Source organism: Microtus oregoni, unplaced genomic scaffold, assembly GCF_018167655.1.
Source record: "Microtus oregoni isolate MIOR12 unplaced genomic scaffold, Mior012 000013F_ref0000133, whole genome shotgun sequence".
NCBI classification, from domain to species: Eukaryota; Metazoa; Chordata; class Mammalia; order Rodentia; family Cricetidae; genus Microtus; species Microtus oregoni.
In genome coordinates this window covers 51,208,397-51,224,319 of record NW_024543072.1, presented here as the reverse complement: position 1 = coordinate 51,224,319, position 15,923 = coordinate 51,208,397, and the positions used below count along the sequence as shown (strand labels likewise).

The 15,923-nt window shown below is 34.7% G+C and overlaps 1 protein-coding gene across 1 annotated transcript in view; it reads left to right on the top strand.

The window, feature by feature from the left end:
* LOC121455184 (BMP/retinoic acid-inducible neural-specific protein 3) overlaps nt 1–15,923 on the top strand; it is a 77,130-nt gene that overhangs the window by 16,887 nt on the left and 44,320 nt on the right. Inside the window, exon 2 of the mRNA XM_041662785.1 lies at nt 11,895–12,117. Within this exon, the coding sequence (XP_041518719.1) occupies nt 11,912–12,117 (206 nt within the window). The 5' untranslated portion in view covers nt 11,895–11,911. The remainder of the gene's footprint in view (nt 1–11,894; nt 12,118–15,923) is intronic.

Sequence of the window (15,923 nt, the reverse complement as noted above, 5' to 3'; positions counted from 1 at the left end):
GGGTCTTTCTTCATCATTCCAGGAGGTACCAGTAAAGCATCCACATCAAAGTTTAATTAGAATTTCTCTTTGTTTATATTATATCACAATGGTGAGTTACTTTTACGTTGAATTTGAAATTCCTAGTGTGTAATATATCTCAAATTTCTTCAAATTTGTTTAGTAAGTAAGCAAAAATATTTAATTTTTAATGGAATACAGAAAACACCCAAATTATATGACATTCCTATCATACGTGTGTGTGAGGGGGGGAGGGAGGGAGGAAGGGAGGGAGGGAGTGTATTTATGTATAACAGGTATCTACCATATTTCTGTGGTTTATGAGCTCTGTAGCATTTGCAGCGCCTTGAATTTAACATTAGCAACCATGTCACCATTTAAAGGGAAGGTTACACTCTGAAACTGTGTTACACTATACCATTCCATGTCTTCATGTCTTTGATATATTTTAGTCTGATAATTTGATGGGAAACTTTCCCTTTTTTCAGTTTATTTCGCCTTTATTCTTTAACTCAAGTTGACTATCTGTTGACTGACCAAGGGATGCTTTACTGTGGGAACCTCCATGATTTTTTTTTTGTTTTGTTTTGTTTAGTTAAATATACATATCAATTGGGGCCTCAAGGAATAATCTGTGTTTTTGTCCATAGAGACCATGGTGAAATCCATAACTAACGTGTTGTTAACTTTGACTTTTTTTCTTCATATTTATACTTATACAGTACATCCCAACCACAACCTCTGATCCCTACACTCCTCCCTGTCTGTCACTTTTTCCATCTCCCCTAAATACACTCCCTCTTTGTATCCATTTAGAGAAGAGTCGGCCTCCAAGAGAAAACAACCATACATGACCATATAAGATAGATCAAAAGTCCTCATATGGAACTTGGACAAAGCAACCAAGTAGGAGGAAACAAGTCCCAGAAGCAGCCAAATGAGTCAGAAATACACCTGCTCTCATCACTGTTAGGAACACCAAAAATAAAACCACTGAGATAGCAGGCATATCATCTAGGCAGACAATCTAGTAAAGACTATGCAGGCTTGTGGTTGCTGCTTCAGTATCTGTGTGTCCCTATGAGCCCTGCTAAATTGAATCTGTGACCCATGTTCTACTGTGTTGATCAACTCCTCTGGCTTCTACAATCCTTGCCTTCTCTGGAGAATTAACTGAGTTTTGCCTTATGTTGACTTGACTTTTCCAAGTAGCACATTGTAATTGTGTGTGTATTTTGTGAAAGAAAATTGATGTAAATATATAATTATGTTTTAATTTAAATAAAACAAATTAAAAAGAAATTTTAAAAAAATACATGTAACATCTTAAGACAAGATTAAGGTAGCCTATCAAACAGACCAGATGATTTTTGGACATATCCCTATCCCTACCACACCTTTTATTTTTCTCTTTGGAAAAAAGAAAAGAGAAACAAGTGTTTGTGTTTTGGAAATCTGAGTCAATATCAGTTCTCCTATATGGGGCCAATGCCTGCTTGTCCCCATGCCTTAACCAACCAGTGTTTCTTCTGACTTTAATATAACCAGTCTGGTAGCCATTAATATGTGATCTTAAAGCCAAAGTTTGTTTGAATTTCTTTCACATCAGGAGATACAAGTTTTACTTTTAGCACTTTGAATTCTCTTACATTCATTCAACAGTTTGAAAAGAAAATGTGGTGGGTATTTGAGTTCCTAATCAAGCCTTCTTGAGAGGAGCAACTGAGCTATCCACTGTTTTCAAACTTTCATACTCGGCATTCAATTTGAAATAGGCCCTTGGTATCAGATGTCATGTCTGTTAAAGCATTCCATCTCTGACGAATGTGGGTGGTAGATGTCTTGCCAAATTCTGATGTTTATCATTGTATCTATTTATAATGGTTTTTGTCCAAAGTGATCTAGGAATTGAACCACAAATTCTACCCATTTTCTCTTTAGAAGTTATTCTGTAAGATTCCTTCTGATGCCTCTACAGCTGCCAGCAGATTCTTTCCTTAAAGGAAGAAAGCAAGGCTTTAATTGACTTCAACTGATAAAGAATTTATCAAAGCAGAGTGCTGACAATATTAAATCACAAAGGAAAGCAGAGAAACATTCTCTTCTGCAACAAATGTAGTCAAAGAACAATAGAAAAAAATTCTATAAAACTTATTTAGTGAGTCCATCACTGTTAAAAGCTATGGACAGACTGCAATAGCCACTACTATCTCTGCAATTCCCATGATCCCCAGAAAAGAAAATCTAAATCCAGGTGAATTAAACTGAATCCTATAGCTGAGAAAATCCACTCACTCTGTAGTTTCAAGAACACTATGAAGGTAAAGACCCAGCAGAAATATAAAATAATCATAAAAATGATTTATTTTAGGTAGTTATTGAAGACTTAGGATATGTTCTGAATTTATACCCTTAATTTGCCCACAGTTTTGTAGTCTTCTAAAATTGTTTATGAGTCAGATGCCCTACTGATAGAAGAGAAAGTGGGAAGCAGCCTACAACACATGGGCACAGGAGACCACTTCCTACACATAACCTCAGCAGCACAGACATTTAGGGCAACATTGAATAAATGGGACATCCTGAAACTGAGGAGCTTCTGTAAAGCAAAGGACACTGTCATTAAGACAAAAAGGCAACCTCCTGACTGGGAGAAGATCTTCACCAACCCCACAACAGACAAAGGTCTGATTTCCAAAATATATAAAGAACTCAAGAAACTAGACTTTAAAATGCTAATTAACCCAATGACAAAATGGGCTCTGAACTGAACAGAGAATTCTCAACAGAAGAACTTCAAATGGCCAAAAGACACTTAAGGTCATGCTCAACTTCCTTAGCGATCAGGGAAATGCAGATCAAAACAACTTTGAGATACCATATTGCACCTGTTAAAGTGGCTAAAATCAAGAACACCAATGATCCAATGGATGATGCCCAACTGTCATGTGCATAAAATTAGCATCAGTTGAACTCAGTGGGTAATAAAAGAAAAAGGAAAAAGATGAGGATGAGGGGTCAGGAGCAAAGATGATTCAAAGTTGGGAACTGGATGTAATTCTAGAGGCGTGGTTCAACAAAAGCAGGGATTGAGGGATAATATAATATCAATGCGTGGAATAAATGCGAGTAGAATAAACTAAAATGGAAAAAAAAAACACCAATGATAACCTTTGCTGGAGAGGATGTGGAGTAAGGGGGACACACATCCATTGCTGGTAGGAATGCAAACTTGTGCAACCACTTTGGAAATCAGTGTGGTAGTTTCTTAGGAAATTCGGGATAAACCTACCCCAGGACCCAGCAATACCACTCTTGGGAATATAGCCAAGAGATGCTCTATCATACTACAAAAGTATTTGTTCAACTGTGTTCATAGTAGCATTATTTGTAATAGCCAGAACCTGGAAACAACCTAGATGCCCCTCAATGGAAGAATGGATAAAGAAAGTGTGGAATATGTATGCATTAGAATATTACTCAGCAGTAAAAAATAATGACATCTTGAATTTTGCGAGCAAATGGATGGGAATATAAAACACTATCTTCAGTGAGGTAACCCAGATCCAAAAAGATAATTATGGTATGTACTCACTCATAATTGGTTTCTAGTCATAAATAAAGGACATTTAACCTAACATCAGTGATTCTAGAGAAGCTAAATAAGGTGAACCCAAAGAAAAACATATAGTTATCCTCATGGATATTGGAAGGAGACAAGATCAACCCTATTACATTTTAGTAGAGAAGCTCTGGCATTCAAGAGATTAAAACTATGCCTAACTAGGGATTGAAAACATTTTGCAAGGTTGTAACCTATCCTAACCGTCTCCCCAGAGATCATTTATGCAATTCATTCCCTTTATAATATTCTTTGTTTCCAATGAATTAGCTATGTTCGGAAACTGAAGCTGACTATAAATTCTAAGAACCCAGATGCTCATTAGCATGTTTTCCTTTGTTGTCTCTTTTGTTACCTTTGTATCATTGAAAACTGTGCTGTAGAAGGAACACAAATAGCCAATAAGTATTTTAAAGTTGTTTACCACCTAAACAATTAAGAGAAAATAAAACTAAAACTACTTTGAATTTCTATCTAAATTATGATTAAGTAATTCTGATAATGAAATTGAAAAAGAGGAAACCTTACACATTGCTGTTGGGAGTATAAACTAGTATAGACATTATGGACATCAGTATAGCTATTTTTCATTGTTAAAAATGATCTAGGATATGATCCAGTTATGTCTCCTAAAATATACACAAAGGATTCTGTATTCTATGAAAGAGATTTTTGAATAGCCATGCATGATTATTCACAATAGTTAGGAAATTAAACCACCCAAAAGATCCACCAACAGATGGATAGATAAAGAAATTGTAATGTAAAGTCACAATCAAAATTTAGTCAGTTTTTTAAAAAAAATGAAATTATGAAACTTGGTAAAACATAGATAGATGATCCAGGCTCAGAACTCAAACATCACATTTTCTCTCTCATTTTCAGATTCTATTTTTTTAACTGGATACATGTATATATCCATCCATACATACATATATACATCAATATAAATGGGTGTTTGAGTATAGCACAACGTCTGAAATTAGAAATGAGCCTTCAAGCTTTGAGATGGGGAAAAGAAGTGTTGAGGAAAGACTTAAGGAACAGTGTGTATGGGACAGCGAACCAGAAGGAGGGCTACACTAGAAGCAGAGGTGTACAATGCAGTAAAGGGGATGAGTTATATGATAGAAACCAATTTTGTCTACAAAGGACATAGCAGAATATATTTATGTGTTAATTAAAAAAAGAGTATGGTTAGAAACCAGGCATGGCAACCTGATTTGTAATCCCAGCATCATGAGGTTAAAGAGGGATGACAACAGGTTTAGGGGCAGCTTACATCATGGACCGAGTACTAGGCCAGCCTTGATTGTACACTGAGACTATCTCAAAAGCTGACAAAACAAGAATGCTATCACACATCCTCCTAGGAGCAGAGTAGTATATTCAACAGAAGAATCAACTTGTTCCAAGTAGTAGTAATATCGAGATAACAAATCCTGCCTTTAATCTTGGAAACTTTTAAAGATTATAATAATTCTCGTGTGTTCCATTCAAAATTTTAAATTTATTTCTGAATTATTGGGTATGCATTTGCTTGTTCATTATTTTTCTGAGTTAATGAGTTTGGTTGTATTATTTTATAGAACAAGTATATATCTGCTTTCTTCTTTTTGAACTTTTATCTTTGCCTTCAACAAATCACTGAGCCACTGAGCCAGCCTCTGAGTAGTTACTATGCATTTGCCAGTTTTACTATAAATAGTTGCTTATTTTTATACATAGTGGAGAAAATTAAGATAAAATATCTTTGGCATCCCTAATTCTTTGACTTATTCTACTTTGACTTCTCTTTCTATCTGTATAACTTTTATTTATGTAATAATTTCTGTGTTATTTTTAACTTCAATTTTTATAATCTATAAATATTAATTTAAAGAAAACCAAAATGAAGGAAAAATATTTGTGGTGACATTTCCATTAAATCTATTGAGTTCTAGGTAAAATAGCTATCAAAACTTGAAGATGCTCTTGTATTATTTGAAAATAAGGCATATCATTAATTAGTCATTGTTAAAAATGAGATGAAAGGTTTACTCACATTTGCTGTCATAGATTGAAACATCTGTATGTTCTGTTCACAACAGGTGTTCAATAACTGTTGTGGGTGACTGTCAATGGTGGCTCCTAATGACTTCATAATGAAGTAATTATTCATGTGTCATGTTAAAACTATTTCACAGAGATCATGTACTGATGATTTCCTGCAAACACACATTATTGAAAACATTCCAGTAAGATAAATAATTTCTACTTTAACATGTACTTTAACATAAGTCAAATTTTCTGATTTATATCTTTTACCAATATCGTAATGACAATAAATACAATTATAAATCCATGCCCACAACATGAGAAAGTCTTATCGGAAGTGTCAAAGATGACTATGACTTGAATGATTAGTTTTCAAAGTAGCAGCATCTGGTCTGTGAAGATCCAAGGAGTGTGTTCCAATTTCCATGCATCAATTCTTTATTTATAAGAGGATATTTCTCAAAAGAGACATATGGAATCCAACAAATTTCACAACATTGTCAAACCAAAACTTTGATATTAAACTATTGTTTATACTCTGCTTAGTTAAAAGGATCATTTAAAATATATCTAATGCAACTATACTACAAAGTATCCTCCAATTATATTTGAGCTATAGAAAACATTTTCCCTTTGTTTTATTTTTTGTTCTTTTTCAAGTAATAATCTATCCACTGGATGTCCAAGAGGTGTGATATTTAAGTAGGATGGGTTCCAGTTATAAACAAGACCTACTCCAAGAACACACATTAAATTTGTGGCCTGAATAAATTTTTCAAATATTGTTATTAATTCATTGAGATGTTCACAAAGTGAATTTTGCGCACTTTCCCTGAACTCCTCCAAGAAACCCTGCACTATAACTAGTCACACAACTTTATATTCTGTTCCTATCTCTCTTATTTCAAACCATGGAGTTCAGTTTTCTGTTGTCCAGTTACCCTCAAATAGCAGGTGTGCACTGGAATGTGTTAACGTATCATTACAGAAAACTGTCACTTCCTCTCCTGTCAGGGTAAATGCCAATAACTCATCAGCAGGTATTTTTCCAGCTTCTTGTTTGAACTTGTACAGAGATTATTCATGCTTTTATAATCTGTGTGATTTCATATAAACAACGGCCCTGTTATGACCACAACAGGGTTAGATAAAGATGCTACGTCTCTCTCTCTCTTCCGAGAAGATCCCTGAACTTTGAAAGCAGAAGGATGACAAACACACGAAACATGGTAGAATCACGCATTCTCTCCTTGTTGTCTAAATGTGAGTCACTACGCTAGTTGTCATCCCCTGCAAGTAGCTTCTCTTGTGATAGTTGAGATCCATAGATATATACCACAGAGTCATTAAAATCATTTAGATAGCCGATCTTTATCAGGACAATATGAGGAAGTTCTCCTGGAGGGTCTATAGCCATCTAGTCACCATTCTTGGCCAGTTCTTAGTACCAGATAACAATGCTTCCTCTTATATTGGGCCTTAAATATAATCAGAAGATGATTGATTGCTTCCATGATATCCTTGCTTTGATGTCACTAGTAGGCCTATGTTGCCTAGAACTTTGTCATTTTTACTCATAGGATTCACAAAAAGATCAAATTTTCGTAAGTAGGGTGAAGAGAGGAGTTTAGAAAGGAAAATCTGTAATAAGAATATATTGTACAAAAGGTCTATTTCCAATTAAAAACAAAAGAAAAGGCTTAAATTTAAGATTACTTTTTTCATCTAATATCTATAATACCTTCCAGAAGAATGAAAGCTAGTCCATGGATATGAAGCCTCCAGGTCACTATTCATATTTGTTTACCATATTTTAGGCATGGGGAAAAGATGTCTTTATACACAAGGTCTTATGCTTAAATTCTGAGGGTAACCAAGAGCAATGGCAATATTCTATGATATTTGGAGGTCTGTGGACCTAATTTTCCAGTGATCAGATAAAGGTAACCTGTCTGGAGCCTTGTAGCCAAGAGGATCATATATAACTATGTGTCTAAATAGTTTCTGCCTAGTAAGGCACCTGGGGAAACAGACCATCACTTGGCAGGGACCACGATACAGTGTAGGAATCTGCAAAATTTGTGCAGGATACAGATTCTTTATTCTCTCAATATAATGGTCAGTCCTTGGGTTGATTTTTAGTTTTATTTTGTCAGTCACACATGCAACAGCTGAAATTTTTCCTGGAAATTCTGCTTCTTTGCAAATATTTCCCCCTACAATTCAACAGGGGGCTAATGTTTCTCAAATCTCTTATCTGGAATTACTAATTACAACTAATTCAGGGAGCTTTTCTGTCTCAATAGAGATGGTTAGGTACAGATGGGATAACAACACTTGTAACATTGAATATGTCTCTCAGTTTTGTAAAGGAGAGTAAGGCAAACATATACAGAATAGGAAAAAGGCCTCAGGAATACTCATCGCACCAACCCATGCTTGTAAGTGCCTAGAACCCAATCATGTAGAATCAATATTAAGATCTAGTATATTCTGATGGAAATAATGCAATGCAACATGTACAATGGTTAGATTCATCTTTACCATACACAGGAGGTTATATTGGTGGAAGAAGTATGATATAGTGGGATAGGAAAAGAGTGCCTTATCAAAGTCTGCCTTTTACAGGGTGATTGAGATACGGGACCCTTTTGTAGAACAGGGAACTGTATAAAAATATATCTCGCTGACATGATATAATTGTCTGGGTTTGCACATTGTCCTTAAATCATTATGGCCATGTCTATTATTTTTAACCTTGTAACCACAAGTAGTTGCCAGCTGACGTAAGTACTGCAAGAACATGATGCATCTGCCTTGATATTTAATTAAGCCTTGTAAAATGCTGAACACCATGTCTAGAATAAGGTTATGCAGCTCTGGGAATGTGTATTTGGGGAAGCATAAAGGAGAACAAAGGGGTGGGTCTTTCATAATGATCACGGTGTGTTACTTAAATTGTGATATATTTCTTAGAGTCAAAAATAAAAAAAATAATAATAAAGCTGTTCATGTAATCCTGGTAAGAAAAAAAAAAAACTTTTAAAAGTATAAACAAAGATAGCCTGAGCTCTTTGGGGCTACTTGAATGCAATCTACTCGGTGGTTAGAAGTTTTCCTAGTACCCACCTCAGGATCTGAAACCAAGCTGAGGCTGGACACTGGCAGTAACCCATTCCTGATATGATTTTATGTGTATGTTGTTGTTGTTGTTTATTTGGTTGGTTTATTTTGGTGTCTAATTAGAATATGGTCCCCCTGTTATAGGGTATATCCACTTAAATTTTTTTTTTTTTTTGATTTTTCGAGACAGGGTTTCTCCGTAGCTTTTGGTTCCTGTCCTGGAACTAGCTCTTGTAGACCAGGCTGGCCTCGAACTCACAGAGATCTGCCTGCCTCTGCCTCCTGAGTGCTGGGATTAAAGGCGTGCGTCACCACCCCCCGGCCACTTAAATTTTTTTTTTTTTGTGAGTGTGAGTGTGTGTGTTTGATGCATATGTTCAAGGAAGCTTCTGCAATTGTAAATTTCAACTTGACATTTTCAGAAAATTTGTCAGAAATCTACAGATAATTTTAGGAAAACATCACCCAGCAATTTTAATATTGTACTGATGATAAATAAATAATATACAATAAAGTGCTATCCACATGCATCCTAGGTATATTGTACCATCTTGCTAATTGCTGTAATGATCTGGGCTGAGGAAACATTGAGAATGTTTTCACCAGATTGAATTTAGGCAACTCTATATATAGCATTGCATTTTTATGACCAAGGACTGATTCTACAGGAGGGTGATGCCAGCCCAGGTCCAATGGTCTAGTTTATAATAAAGCAAGATGAAGAGATTGTGAAAAAGCAAGCCAGGTAGTGGCATACCTTCATGGTTTCTGTTTCATTTTCAGCTTCCAAGGCCCAGCATTTCAGTTCTCCACTGACTTCTGGTAGTGATAGAGTAATTTTTTTTTTTTTTGTGATAGGTTTTTGTTTTTTGACAAAACAACCCTTTTTTTTCTGCAAGTTGTTTTGGATATTTGCAAACTATATTTAAACTGGATAGCCTAACCATATATCTAAAAACACAAAAAGTGTTTGTTCTCAGAATATTAAAATCAATTGTCATCTTCAAAATGTTTTGTTGTCCATATAGTTTAATTAAAAGCAAAGTAGAGCCCACAAGATTAAGTTCTCACACTTATGACTTAGTAATTTAGTGATAGAATAATAAATAAACTGTGTTTAAATTTTTCTAAATTCTTGGATTTGCATAATAGCGACTAAAGTGTTTTTTTCTTCTAAGTTGCAGATTTATTTCAGGTATTTTTTCAGAAATTTGATGTGAGTGTACATGTTGGAGCAAACCTACTAATTTACTAACTAAGAATGCTGAGAAATGACATTAAAAATAAAGATCTTTATAACAATAAATTATGTGATTAAACATTTGTTTAGAGAAACTGCTCATGATAAATATTTGAAAAGAAAAGGAAAGAATAAAATGCTAAAATATCCTTTTCACTGTTTGTATGTGTGTGTATAAACATACATGTAGCAAATATCATATTTATAAATTGAGGTCTGTATTTTAACATTGTTAATTACATTCCAAATGTAATTTGTCATATTCCAAACATGACACATTGAACATTTTCTTTTCTTCTATAGAGTTGTAATTCACATTTGTAACAGAAAGACAGTAATTATATATGTTAATCTATTTAGCAATATAATATGGTCTTAATTATTTTTTTAAACACTATTTATTTATTATGTATACAATATTCTGTCTGTATGCCTGAAGGCCAGAAGAGGGCGCCAGACCTCTTTACAGATGGTTGTGAGCCACCATGTGGTTGCTGGGAATTGAACTCAGGACCTTTGGAAGAGCAGGCAATGCTCTTAACCACTGAGCCATCTCTCCAGCCCCATGGTCTTTATTATTATGTTTGAAAACGACATACATATGCCATGGTGTATGTTAAATGTCTAGTAAAGTACAGTTTGCTTGTTTTTACCTTTAGAACACCATGTCATTGTGTGTTTACATAATAAACTGACCCTTTATATCATTTGGTTTCCTGTAAAATAAACTGTATGTGTGTAATAATGTGTACACACACATACATACACACATGCAAAGACTAGAGGAGACCATCTGCTGTTCTGCTCATTCGTCTCCACCTTCTTACCTGACCTGGGAATCGTGTCTGCTACTAAACCTGGAGCGATGTTGTCAGCCAGCAATCCTCAGCAATCCTTTTGTATCTGCTTTGCCCTCCAAAGTGACAGAGTTATGTGGGATCACATTACAGTGACTGGCTTTATACATAGGATTTGTGAAATTAAACTCAGGTTCTCATGATTTTGCCGTAGTATTCTCATCTGCTGAACCATCTCCACGGTCATCGTATAACATCAGCTGTTACTTTCTTGAAGGCTAATTATTTACTTGATATAAAATGAATGTCAAATATGATATTTATTGACAGAAAGATAATAGCCAGTGGTGGGGGTTTAAATATTTTAATTTATTTTTTTTTATGTACACATGCTTTAAAATGGTATTTCATGAGAAGTGAATAGGAGCAGTGAGAGAGAAGAGCTGAATAGTAAAATAGTCTACTTAAAATTCTCTCCTAAGTAGACACACAGAAGCTGGGCAGTGGTAGCACAGGTCATTAATCACAGAACTCAGGAGGCAGATACAGGTGAATATCTGTGAATTTAAGGCTAGCTTGTCTACAGAGATCTTTCTAGGACAGCCTGAGCTAGGGCTGTTGCACCGCGAATGCCTGTTTTGAAAGAAAAAGAAAAGAAAAAAACACCAGAGACTTAGTAATGTATAAATGTTTTAATGAATATATTTGATAAAAATTCTTTACATACATGAAGTAAACTATTTACATTAATGCTAAATATGAAGGCCAAGTATATATCACATATTATAAAATCTGTGTTTAAGATAAGCAGAAGAAGAACATAGAAAACAGATTGGATAACACTTTCTGCCTAAACCATCATTTCTACATGAGTTAATTTCATATTCTTTCGTGAAACTTCTATCTTAAGAGGATCAAAAAAATAACAACTTAAAACTTCTCAAATGTCATGTTTTATTAGATTGTTAGTCACAAATATTAAGCTTCTAGCTTATTTACATATGTTGAATTTGTTTTGGCTGGAGGAAAGAATAATTGATTTATGATTAAAATGCTGAATTTTCTCATATTTCAGATGAATTCAAATTCTTCATGAAAAGACTACCCATGAATTATTTCCTCAACACATCAACTATAATGCATTTATGGACAATGGATTCTAATTTTCAGCGCCGCTATGAACTACTGGAGACCAGCATGAAACAGCTTTTCCTGAAGGCACAGAGAATTGTCCACAAGCTCTTTAGCCTTAGCAAGCGGTGCCACAAACAGCCCCTCATCAGCCTGCCGAGACAGAGGTAAGACTGGGACACCAGGGCAGCAGTGTTTCTGTTCTGACAGCACAGGTCTGTTCTTTCCCTGGGAGCAGATGTGCTGGCACACAGTGCGTAATGTTGTTTTTTCTAAGAGCAGTTTCTAAGTAATAGTACAATGGGGAGCACATACATTGATGTTACCTTGGTTTTCTTTGCTTCCGTTACTTTAATCAAGGATTCATTCTATGAATTCTATTTTTATGATAGTCGGTTCATAACCCTATTCAAGAAAATACAATAAAGACAAATTCCCACAGTTAAACTGGGAACATATGAAGTAGGTAAGATACAAACAGGAATTTCTCCACATCTAATTTTCCAATAAAGCAACTAAGGGTTTATGTTATATTTCAATTATTTTGAAATTCATAAATATAATCATATTCTAATCTACAGGTATCTAATGTTTAATATAAAGATGAAATACATAAGTATTTGTGTCTGAATTTATTTGGAAAAAGATTTTAAAGTTTCTAATTTAATACATGTTGATGGATTATTGGAATAAAAAATTGGTATTTATCTATTTTCGGTTTGGTTAAACATATCAAAAAGAAAATGTGGAATAAAAAACACATTTTAAAGTACTTCTGTTATAAAAATGTTAAAACTTTTTAATTGATGATTAAATTATTAAGGGGAGAAATCTATAGTTATAGATATTTTACAATTTTAAAAAGGCACATTGAAGATTAAACCTCTATTAAATTTTTGATTAAAATCTAACACGATGGTGTTTTCCATAGCTTTGTGCTGTAATTCAAATATGAAGAAACATTTGCCATCTGAGTTGAAGATTACTTTTTATTTTGTACTAAATTTATACCAATGAGCATATACAATGTATGATCACCATCTCTCTAAAGGCTGTGCATCCCTTCAAACTTGTAGACTATATTATTTGTCTCTAGAGCTTTGCCCTTTTCAGATCTTTTGTATAAAGGGAAGTGTATTACATATATGCCAATCTTTCTGGCCTTCACCGTTTGGTAGACATTCCTGATTTTCCTCTGAAAAATTTGAGTGATGTATCTATAAACTTCTTTGTACATGTTTGTTGTTGTGGATATGTGTTTTCAATATTCTTGAGCATGTATTGTATTGGGGCACTTCTGAATAACAAAGTAATTGTATTTGTACCATTCTTCAGGACAGGAAAAACCCTTTGCCTGTGTTCCTTGATGATGATGATGATGATGATGATGATGATGATGATGATGATGATGATGATGATGATGATGAAATGATTACTATTATTATTTGATTTTTTTGAGATGGAGTTTCTCGTTATAACTGCCCTTGCTGTCCTAGAAATGACTCTATAGAGCAGCTTGCCCTCAAACTCACAGTGCTGGGATTAAAGGCATGATGCCCATGTCTCTGCAACACAGTGCTGGGATTAAAGGCATGTACCATCACCTTCAGGCCCTGCACAATTTTTAAATTTCAATGGTCACGAATGACATCTTCTCTCACTTCACATTATACCAAAATGTGTTGATTTTTATTGTTTAGTTATAAGGATCTGTCTGTGTGATGTGGCATCGAATGTGTATTTATGAGTGTGTGTGTGTGTATGTGGAAAGTCCTAATTACTAATAAGGTTAAATATCTTATTTCTTATTATTTCCCATTATGTATTTATGTAGTGAGACCTGCTCACACCTCAATACTGTTTACTATTTTATATGTTTGAATTTCCTTCCTTTATCCACTGCATAAATTAATTATATATTTTCTTTACTTTTTTGTTTGCTTGGTTTTTATTCTTCTCTTTTCATTGTTCGGTCTATGATTCTTTCTTTTCTGACTCTTTCTTTGTTATTTACTTTGTTTTGTTTATTTTGTGTTGTTTCCCATTTTAAAAGTCTGACTCTAGGGAGAAAATATACTGATTAAGAACTTTAAATTTTTCAATGCAAAGTATTAGGTCAATAACTTTTATTGTGATTATTCAAGAGTTGTTATTTTATTTTTATGTAGATTGTTTTATTCCTTCCACATAATTTTAATCTATCTGTATATGATCTATTAATAAATTTAATAAGGAATTATGATCAAAGAAAGAAATATTATTTAACTACAATCTGTTTTACCATTTAAGCATGTGTACTAAGAAAAGTTTTTAGAATGCTAATAATGAACATTTCATTTCATTTTTTTTTGAAGTTTTTACCTTGCCTACTTTTCTTTATAATTATTTTATTTTTGCCTCCTCCCCGCTTCCCATTTGCCTCCTCCTTCCCCCACTCCCCTATTCCAGCATCTCCAGTCATAAGAGCAGTCAGGGTTTCCTGCCCTGTGGGAAGTCCAAGGTCCTCCCTCCCCCCTCCATCCAGGTCTGGGAAGGTGAGCATCCAAACAGGCTAGGCTCCCACAAAGCCAGTTCATGCAGTAGGATCAAAACTCAATGCCATTGTCCTTGGCTTCTCAGCAGCCCTCACTGTCTGCCATGTTCAGAGAGTCTGGTTTTTATCCCATGCTTTTTCAGTCCCAGTCCAGCTGGCCTTGGTGAGCTCTCATTAGATCAGCCCCACTGTCTCAGTGGGTGGGTACACCCCTCGTGGTCCTGACTTCCTTGCTCATGTTCTCTCTCCTTCTGCTCCTCATTTGGACTTTGGGATCTCAGCCTGGTGCTCCAATGTGGGTCTCTGTCTCTATCTCCATCCATCACCAGATGAAGGTTCTATGGTGATATGCAAGATATTCATCAATATGGCTATAGGATCGGGCCATTTCAGGTTCCCTCTCCTCAACTGCCCAAGGAACTAGCTGGGGACATCTCCCTGGACCCCTGGGAACCCCTCTAGATTCAAGTCTCTTGCCAACCCTAAAATGGCTCCTTTATTTAAGATATATACTTCCCTTCTTCCATGTCCGCCCTTCCTTTATACCAACCATCCCATTCCCCCAAGCTCTCCCCATCCTCCCCTTCTCACTTTTCTCTCTCCATCTCCCCTTTCGCCCATCCCACCCCACCCCCAAGATCCCAATTTTGTCCAGCAATCTTGTCTACTTCCAATATCCAGGAGGATAACTATATGTTTTTCTTTGGGTTTGCCTTCTTATTTAGCTTCTCTAGGATCACAAATTATAGGCTCAATGTCCTTTACTACAAAAGCATTTGTTCAACTATGTTCATAACAGCATTATTTGTAATAGCCAGAGCCTGGAAACAACCTAGATGCCCTTCAATAGAAGAATGGATGAAGAAAATGTGGAATATAGACATATTAAAGTACTACTCAGCAGTAAACAACAATGACATTTTGAATTTTGCATGCAAATGGATGGAAATAGAAAACACTCTCCTGAGTGAGGTAACCCAGACCCAAAAAGATGAACATGGGATGTACTCACTCATAATTGAAGATTTAATTTTATAAAGATAATATAAAAATGAAAAGAATTTTGAAGCTAACTACTAAGTTTGATTTTAATATTTTGATTTTATCATTCTGTTTAAGATAGCAAGAGTTAAATAAACACAAATGAACATTCTTACACATATATTGGAAATATTAGAACAAGTACGATGCAGTATTCAATATAAACAAATCAGTAATCTGAATATGATGTTATGGTAAATGTCTGTTCACATCTTCAGGTATGTGAATGGGGTGATTGATGAAACAGAACTATTCTCAGATTGCACAGTAGAAGTAAAGCAAATTATATTTAAAAATAATTTGAAATTATAAATATGCTCTAAATGTGCAAAATTTATAAGAAAAATATGAGAAGATGAAAACTGAATATGTAAAAATAATTTAGAACAGAATGGATAA